Source organism: Panicum virgatum, chromosome 6K (genome assembly GCF_016808335.1).
Source record: "Panicum virgatum strain AP13 chromosome 6K, P.virgatum_v5, whole genome shotgun sequence".
NCBI classification, from domain to species: domain Eukaryota; kingdom Viridiplantae; phylum Streptophyta; class Magnoliopsida; order Poales; family Poaceae; genus Panicum; species Panicum virgatum.
In genome coordinates, this window is record NC_053141.1 from 3,310,224 (window position 1) to 3,319,476 (window position 9,253).

A 9,253-nucleotide genomic window follows, 5' to 3' on the forward strand; every position below is an offset into this window, starting at 1 on the left:
TCCTTCTCCGAAGGGCTGGACATGACTGCCAATTTCTCAATGTACTGCTTGAGGTCTTCGAAGGCCTTCGCCTGCTCTTCGCCCCATTCTAAGTTGCCAGAGCCTTTCAGCGCCTTGAAGAATGGGAGTCACTTCTCTGCTGACTTCGAGATGAATCTATTCAGCGAAGCCAACCTGCTTGTTAACTTCTGCACCCCCTTTCTTGTGGTAGGCGGCTTCATCCGCCTAATGGCTTCGATCTTCTCCGGGTTTGCCTCGATTCCCCTTTCGGTGATCATGCAGCCCAATAGTTTGTCTCTTCGCACGCCGAAGACACATTTCTCTGGGTTCAGCTTGAGGCCATGGCGACGAAGATTCGCAAATGTTTCGCGAAGATCTTGGATATGATCCTCCTTCTTTTTGCTTCTTAGAACCACGTCATCGATGTATGCGGAGATGTTTCTCCCCAATTGATCCCCTAATACTTTTTTGATCATTCTATTGAAAGTGCATCCGGCATTGCGAAGGCCCTCCGGCATTCTCACGTAGCAATATGTCCCGAAGGGTGTGGTGAAACTGGTCTTCTCTTCGTCTGCCTTGTTCATGAATATCTGGTGATAACCTGAGAAACAGTCCAACATACTGAGCATCTCCGAGCAAGCTGCTGCATCGACCAGGGTGTCAATTCGTGGTAGTGGGTATTCGTCCTTCGGGCACGCCTTGTTCAAGATTGTGAAGTCAATGCACATTCGCCACTTCCTGTTCTTCTTCGGTACCATGACAACATTTGCTAGCCACTCCGGGTACTGGACCTCGCGGATGACGCCCGCGTCCAGCAATTTTTGTACCTCGGTCTGAGCGGCTTTCTGCCTTTCTTCGAACATTGACCTTTGGCCCTGCTTTACTGGTTTTGCCTTCGGGTTCACCCTGAGCTCATGCTTGATGACTTCTCGACTGACCCCTCGCATATCCGAAGAGGACCAAGCAAACACATCTTGATTGTTGCAGAGAAACTGTATAAGCCTGGCCTTTTCGGCCTCTTCAAGCCCTTTTCCGATGATCACCATTCGGTCGGGCACATCTTCGCACAATGGCACCTTCTTCGTGTGTTCCTCTGGGGATACCCCCCTGACTTCTGTGGCTCTTCGCTGTTTACTATCTCATTGTCTTCATTTGGGGTTTCAATGACATGGACATTCTTGTTTGCGGTTGATGCGTTGTCTTCGCACCTTCTTGCTTCTTCCTGGATGCCGAAGACTGTGACAATTCCTCCGGCCGTAGGTAGCTTCATGCATAGGTACACTGATGGATTACTGCTGCGAATTTGACCAAGGTGTTGCAGCCGAAGATGGCATTGTAGGGGTAGTTAATGTCGACCACATCGAAGGTTATTGCTTCGGTTCTCTGCGCTGCACCTTCGCCGAACGTGACATTGAGCTCTATCTTTCCAAGAGCTTCGATTCTCTTGCCTCCGAAGCCAATGAACGGATAATGTGACTTCTTCAGCGCTGTTTCTGTGAACCCCATTTTGATGAAGCACTGCCACAAGAGGATATCTGCAGAGCTCCCATTGTCCACCAAGATTCTTCCTACATCATTCCCTGCAAAGTACACTGAATTCTTGCCGATGTTTTCCCTTATGACGAGGGGGTCATTATGTGGGTGGTGCTGCAGCCGAAGGTCTGCCTGCGTGAAAGATATTGGGACATGCGACCAAGTTGTTCGGAAGCATCTGCCCTCACTGACGTGGGAAATGGTTCTAAAGTATTCTTTGTGCTGCTTCTTCGTCTCATGTACCAGTTTGTTGAATCCTCCGGAGATGGCATTGATGATGTTGACCCTGCTGTCGGAGGGTCCCTCGCTTGCTCTTTCTGGTAACTGTCCCGGTTCGAGCTTCGGAGGTGGGGGTAAAGTTGTCGAGTCGTAAGACTGTGGCGTGGAGCTCCTCGACCATGTCTGACTATAGTGCGAAGGTGGTAGCATCGGTACTGATTGTTGCGAAGGTGGCGCATACGGTAGCGGATTGTAGTTGAAGACCGGGTATGACACCGGCCAATTTGGCATAGGAGCCCAAGTGGTTGCCGTCGCCAAAGACTGAGGCGGCAATTGCGAGGTATGATTAACTGGCTTCGCTGGATGGGAATTCTGCCGATCAAACTCTTATTTTCTTTCAATGGCGAAGGGGCATTCATTTGTCCAATAGCCTTTGTCCTTCCCGTGGAAGAAACAGAATGGAATTTTCTCTCTTCGACCGCTGCTGTCTCTTCGGCCTTTGTTGTGTCGTTCTTCGCGATGGTGACGATCATCGCGGTTGGATCTTTCTTCATGGCGGTCCCTCTCGCCTTTGCCTCTGTGATGGTGTCTGTGCTCTCGGGGGGGGGGGGGTTCTTCTTCGGACACGTTGTTCACTATTTTTTTCTGCTTCGGCTCGTCAGCATGCCATGGTTTTGAATGGGACCTCTCGCTGCTTCGCGACTTCTTCTGCTCATTCTTCTCCTCGAGCCTTCTCCTCTTCGCACGGTCGGATATGCAATATTCTTGCATTATTTCGAACAGCTTCGTGACTGTCTTCGGCTTGCACCAGGATATGTACTCTCCGCATGGTCCAGGTTGATCCCCTTCACCACCGAATCGATGTTGCTCTGGTCGGCAACATTAGGTGCTCTTGCGCCAAGCTTCATGACACTCTGAAGATATTCTTGCAAGGTCATGCTTCCTTGCCTTAGATCGTGAAAATCGCAAGATGTGACTTCGTCGGGCCTCACGGCGTGGAAACTTGCACATAACTTGAGGCGAAGCTGCTTCCAAGACAGAATGGTTCCTAGTGGGATGTTTGCATACCATCGCTGCACCAAGCCCTTCAATGCGAGGACGAGTGCCTTCGCTTTACACGCGGTGCCTCCTCCTGATGCTTCTATGGTGGCTTCGTATTTGAGGAGGAACTTTTCGGGGTCTGACTCTCCATCAAACTGCGGCAATATTGCTGGGTTGAGGCGATGAGGCCACTGCACCTCCTCCAGCTCTTCGGACAATGGTGATATTCTTTGATGCCTTCTTCGGTAATGCTCTTCGGCGTCTGACTCAGAGTGGTCAGAGATCTCTTCGACCGGCATGAGCTTTGGGCGGAACCTTGGTGGTTCTTGTTGCCGCGGGTTGACCCCGATCATCTCCTTCTGTGGTAGTGGCGGTGGAGGTGCCTGCAATTTCTCGAACTGTAGCCGCTGGGCACAGAGCTTCTCCTACATCGTCTTGCAGCGAAGCTCCTCCTCCCTCAACTTATTGTACTGCTCTTGACGTTCTGCTTCGGTGAGCATGGTCTGCTTCCCCTTCACTCTTGTCATCATCTGTGGCTCCGAAGGTTCTGCTTCCAAGGCCTGCTGCTGAGCCCTTCGTGCCTCTTCGATGCGAGCGTGGATGTGACACATCTCTGCGATGTCTTCGGCTGAGACGCCGAGGTCTAGAAGGTTGACTTCAAGCTGGCCATCTGCAAGGGCATCGACGGAGACGCCGTCGCTGCTAGCCCTGTTCGCCTGTGTTGTTGCCGCTTCGCCCTGCGAGGGTGTTGTCATCGTCATCGTCGTCGTCGTGTCCTCCGAAGTGGCTCTGGTGGTTCCTCTCTTCTTCATCGCCGCCATGTGGTGTATCGAACCGACGGGTGGGCGCCAAACTGTTGGTGGAGAGTGTCTCCGGAACAGACGGACACTACAACAGTAATGAATGAACACGCAAAACAAGGAGGAAATGTTCTCTCTCTCTATTTTATCTGTCCCATCAATGGGCATGACAAGGAGTATTTATAGGTGGCGTTACACTTCCTAGATACAATTACGCTTTTGCCCCTTACAACGGTCATATTCTCGGAATATTCCTAAATGTACATGTAATTTTGCTAGGGCAACGTGAGTGCGCTACAGCTCAGACGGGCCCGTACTTCCAGGCGGTCCTCTTCGTCCATCTCGTCGAAGGTCATAGGACCCACTTGATGACTCCTCGCCCAAACAGTTTCGTCGCCGGGTCTTCGCATATCTTCGTCTTGCCACCCGAAGATAAGCGAAGATGGATGTCCTCTACGTTCGTTCCTGGCATTGGCTTCAACGCATACGCCGTCTGGTCTTCGTGGACCTTCGGCGTCCGATCCGAAGGTGGTGTCCCCAACAATGTGGGGGTGGGGAAGCGACACCACAGCGAGGTGACCTCTCCGGCGTCAATGGCGGGCCGGACTGCGGTTTGTGCGCGCGGGAGGAACTCGAGCTCTGCCTTTTATAGGCCAAGGGTGAGGGGGAGGGCGAGCTGGGGAAGGGCGCGGCCGGGCTAGGCGGACAGGTGCGCGGCCACGGCTCAAAGACGGCCGTCGTTGACGCCGTTTGGCGTCATGTCGAGCGGACAGCTCGGCTGGGGCGCATTGCGACCTCCGCGAGCGCCAGGGGTACCGGTTTGGGCGAAACTGGGTGCGCCAGGGCGGGTTTGGCCGGGGGCACGACGCGTGGTCAGCTAGTTGGCCAGCGTCGGTGTACGGGCGCTGCCCGTTGGCAGGGCGCAGGGAGAAAGGAGGTGGGAGATGAAGGTGAGGGCAAAATCATAATTAGAGTAAAGTTCAGGGGCCTAAACTGTAAACCAAAGTTTTCTCCTTCTTCCTGAGGTCAAATAAAAAACTTTTGAATACCAAACTTGTTCAAATTTCCAAGATCTACAACTTTGTTTCATGCACTTTTTCATCTGAGCAATAGTTTGAAAGTTATTTAATTTACTTGTAAATGTACACATATGTATGCATATACATATATACATACACAATGTTTTCAAAACTATGCATAATTTGAATTGTTCTTGTTTTATTAAGCATGATTCTAGATTTATTATGCATGATATCATGTTTAAAATTTCTTGTTTAGTATTTTAAAAACCTGGGATGTCACACATCTTCACCTCCGCCACCGGCATGCATCTCTGTCGCCGCCGAATGGCCGCGCCGCGCGTGTCCCCGCCATCGCCACCTAGCCGCGCCAGGCCAACCCGCACGCGTGTCCGCCGCCGCCGCCAGGCCGCGCCCGCCCGTGCGCATGTCCGCCACCGTGGCCGGGCCGCGCCTACCCGAGCGTGTCGCCGCGACCGGCCGTGGGGGGCGTAGGAGGAGCTCACCGCCCAAGCAGCCACTCGCCTGCTCCGGGTGCTCGAGTGAGGAGAGAAAGGAGAAGGAAAGAGAGAAGAGATAAGGGAAAGGGGAGAAGGGAAGATGATGAACAGATAACGACCGCTGCTGGCCACTCGTCCCGTCGTTGGTATATATTTTTGCGTGTTCATGTTAGTACAGGTGAGGCTCCACCTGGTACTAACATGGTATTTTTTTGTACCGGGTGTAGACTCTACCCGGTACTAAATATTCTGGGTGGCATTTATTACCGACTGGAACCACCAGCCGGTACTAAATAGTTATCAATAGTTACCTCCTGGTGTCGTTGACGCCCATTAGTACCGGCTAGTGGCTCTAGCTGGTACTAAATGGCTTCTGTGTGTACTGTGCTGCGGAAAAGCTATAGTAGATTTGAAATAAAAATTCTTCCCGGAATGATACTTTTGGGTTTTCGGCTGAGCTGTTTGGCTTTAAGATGGTTCATATTTTCCAAAGTAGTATTTTACTAAAATAACTTCCAACATAAGTCATATAATGAAAATGCATGTTTCTTCTCAAAGCATGAGTTCCAATTGTATCAATAATTTAAAATTAAATTCAAATACATTCAAATCAAGTATAAATTTTCCACAAAGGTAAATAAGAATGCTCATGATGCAATGCTTAACATGATAATTACATTTGGATCGTTACAGAGACACCTCGCCTTATTCAAAGCAATTAATTTAGAAGGAATATCAAATAGGAACAAGGATTAGATCCGTTTAGTTTGTTGATGTCTCTCTTTCAGTTTAATGAGATACATGGCTCGGCTACATATACATATTAGGATGTATAGGCTGTCGATTATGATTAATTTTTCCTCATAAAAAGAGGGCTATTTATTATAGTGTTCAAGAAATATTAAGAGGTATCTAAATCAAAAGTTAAAATTTCTAGATACATATATTTTACTATGTATCTAGATATTATGTGCATCCAGATGCATAGTAAAATATTCATTTTTTTAGCGTGCTGTGAACAAGGGCTTAAAGGACCGGTTTTGGGGACGAAGTCCTCTTGCTTGTGGGCACGTATTCTGGTCCCCTGAAGTAGATTTGTTTCTTTTCTTGTGTTTGTGTTGGAGTCGAATATGACATGTGTTTTATAGATGGGATCATGTTTTTTGGTGGCACTATCACGTGCTCTCCCGCCATATTTTTCTGTATATTTTTTCTGATCGTATCAGTGTACAAATTGTTATTGGACCTTCAATAAAATTTTTGCTATTTTATTTTAGGCTGGAATGTAAGTGGTACAGAGCTGGGGGAGCCGTTAGGGAGAAAAAACAGCAAAAAGCCTGCAACAGACAAAAAATAGTCTACCAAGCACCAATCGATAAAACGGGTCCGCAACAACAAACACGCCTGCTATTTTAGGCCGTGATTAGTGTTTACGTGTAAAAATTTTATAAAAAAATCTTACTAATTTGAAGTATTAAATAAAATTTATTTATAAATAGACTTTATTTACTACTCTATGCATATGTGAAAACATTCGATGTGATATTTTTTTTTTTACATTTACGAGGCTTACAAGTAAAAATCTAAATAGAGCCTTACTTGACTTAAATAGTAAGTTGTGGGTCCAAAACAGAGCACGATAGACAAGGCAGACAGACAAAAAAAAAACAGCAAAAAGCCAGTACGGGAGATTGAGATTTAACGCGAATATCGAATCGATTGACTTGGGAGACACCTTTTTATTTCTTTCTCAAGAACAGTTTGGGGTGGGGGTGGCGCAAAAGGAGAAATGCAACAAGTCAAATGAAAATACTACGGAGAAACAGGAGATTATTCGGCCAGCTGCTGGAGTAAGCCCGGGTTCTGCCTCACCCGCGTCAGGAACCACATCATCTGCGTCTGCCTGAGCTCCGTGTGCTGCAGCTGGTCCGCCATGGCCCGCATGTTCGCCCGCGTGCTCCGCTGCTCCTGACCCAGCTTCCCCGCATCCACCAGCAGGATGTTCTTGTCGCGCTTCAGGCGGTCGATCTCCTCGTCCAGGCCGCTGCTGGGACGCAGGGCCTGCTGCTGGGACCCGGGGAGGTAGGTCATCTCGTTCTCGTCGTCCGATCCGGAATCTGAGGCTTGGCCGGAGGAGGAACCCAATGCTGCTGCTGGGACCCGAGGAGGTAGGTCGTCTCGTCGTCCGATCCGGACTCTGAGGCTTCGTCGGAGGCGGAGCCCAGGGCCTGCTGCTGGGAATGGGACTCGGCCTGGAGGTACGTCGTCTCGTCGTCCGATCCGGACTCTGAGGCTTCGTCGTCGAAGGAACCCAGGGTCTGCTGCTGGGACCCGGCCGGGAGGTAGGTCGTCTCGTCGTCCGATCCGGACCTTGAGGCGTCGTCGTCGGAGGAGCTGTTGCTCGGGGACGCAACCAGGTTGATGGGTGTGGCCTTTCTCCTGGCCATGGCGTTCTTGGACGACGCGGCGGCGATGGCCGCCTGGAGCTTGGCCTCCGCGGCTGGGTCGAGCGGCACCAAGGACGCCGCGCTGCTGGGGAAGTTAAGCCGCGCCGCGTCTCCACGGAGGCGGTAGGCCGCCTGGTCGTAGGCCAGCGCGGCCTCCTCGGCGGTGTCGAACGTCCCCAGCCACAGGCGGGTGCGTTCCCGGGGGAGCCGGATGTCGGCCTCCCACTTGACGCACCGCACGCCGCGGTACTGCTTCTGCGGCCGCTGTGGCGCCGGCGCCGCCGGCGGCGGCACGGGAACAGCTGGCTTCAAGCTCCGCTGCAGTTGGAGCTCGTGCTCGTGGGCTCCGGCTGCCGGGGAAGGCGGCGTCGCTGGCAGGAGCGGAGGGGGCTGCTGATCCTGATGTGGCGGACGTGCTGCCCCGACACCACCAGCAGCACCATCATCAGCTTCCTCTTCCTGTCCGCTGCACACCTTCTTGTTGTTCAAGTGCTTCCACAGGCTGGTGGTGCCATGCCTTGCGCTCGACTGGGCACCGCAACGGTTGCACTCCACTTTGCCGTCGTCATCCCTGAGTCGGGTGAAGTGCGCCCACACGCCGGACCGCGGTGCCAACTTGTTGCCTCGAGCTTGCTTTCGCCGCCCTTGGGTGCTCGACTCCGCCATGCGTGCCTGACGAACAAATCTCAACAGATGAACAGGCAAGAGAGAGAAATGGATCGGAAAAACAGATTGCAGGGCTCGGATCGGATGCAAAAATTAAATCAGCCAAAGAAGAACAACGCCTTCCTAATCTAGTCTAGTCTGGTCCCATTAATTCTAGCCGATCGATTTGTGACCAGGGATTCGGAAAGTTGTATTATTAGTCTGTTTATATATCTATTAATTCCCCTTTTTTTCTCAAGAACAGTTGGGGGGGACAAGAAACGCATCCAGTCAACCCATCCAGACGATGAAAATACTACGAAGCAGGGGATGATTTGGGATACAAGCTAAAAGAACACCATACATACAAGCTAATCCAATCGGTGGGTGGTCGATCTGTATGTAGCACAAGTTCGGCTAGTCTGATCTGAATCCGTAGGAATGATGATGAATCCTTTCGGACAGTATAGAGGAATCAACCCCCTAACCACTTTTTTTTTATCTAAGAAAACACGGCGGCGAAGAAGAGATATCCAGGGGTGAAATCCAACTTGTGTCACGCGGACGAAATTAAATAAAAGAAGGCAAGAATCAGGGAGAAAGGGGATGATTTAGGAAGCTTACAAGTTGAGCAGCTCACAGCCTGTGCGGGGCGGTGCCAAGTCGATACCCCGGCCGCTGGTGTCCTGCCGGCTCCTCCTTTTATCTCGTGGCAACTCCCTACTGGTTATCCGACGGTATGGCCCCAGCTAAGAAAAAAAAGTAATTGCAGTTGGGGTCCGCTCGGAACTGCAGTATTCTACGTAAAATAGAAGGAACCAGACCCAGACTCAGACCCAGAACCAATGTCTGCGTCACGGTTCAAGATTCCTTCTCTCGAAAGCACCACACCGATACTATTCCGTGGTAGGGGAGTACTGCGATGAGGGCGGATTTTTAGCCAAAAATGTTTGGTCATCGAATGTTTAGACACATACTTAAAGTATTAAATAAAATTTATTTATAAAATTTTTTATCCAGATGAGATTTAAATCATGAGACGAAGGCGT

The 9,253-nt window shown here is 50.6% G+C and overlaps 1 protein-coding gene across 2 annotated transcripts; it reads right to left on the reverse strand.

The window, feature by feature from the left end:
- Positions 1 to 6,808: 6,808 nt before the first annotated feature.
- On the reverse strand, positions 6,809 to 8,889 carry LOC120711270 (dehydration-responsive element-binding protein 2B-like). 2 transcript variants are annotated; one of them, XM_039996736.1, is made up of 2 exons: positions 8,829 to 8,889; positions 6,809 to 8,231 (listed from the first exon to the last, which is right to left on the reverse strand). In XM_039996736.1, exon 2 carries the CDS (start codon positions 8,223 to 8,225, stop codon positions 7,200 to 7,202), a length of 1,026 nt encoding a protein of 341 aa, XP_039852670.1. In that variant the 5' UTR covers positions 8,226 to 8,231; positions 8,829 to 8,889; the 3' UTR covers positions 6,809 to 7,199. The 2 variants fall into 2 exon arrangements, with proteins under 2 accessions (XP_039852670.1, XP_039852671.1); XM_039996737.1 differs by lacking the exon at positions 8,829 to 8,889 and adding an exon at positions 8,573 to 8,822.
- Positions 8,890 to 9,253: the final 364 nt, after the last annotated feature.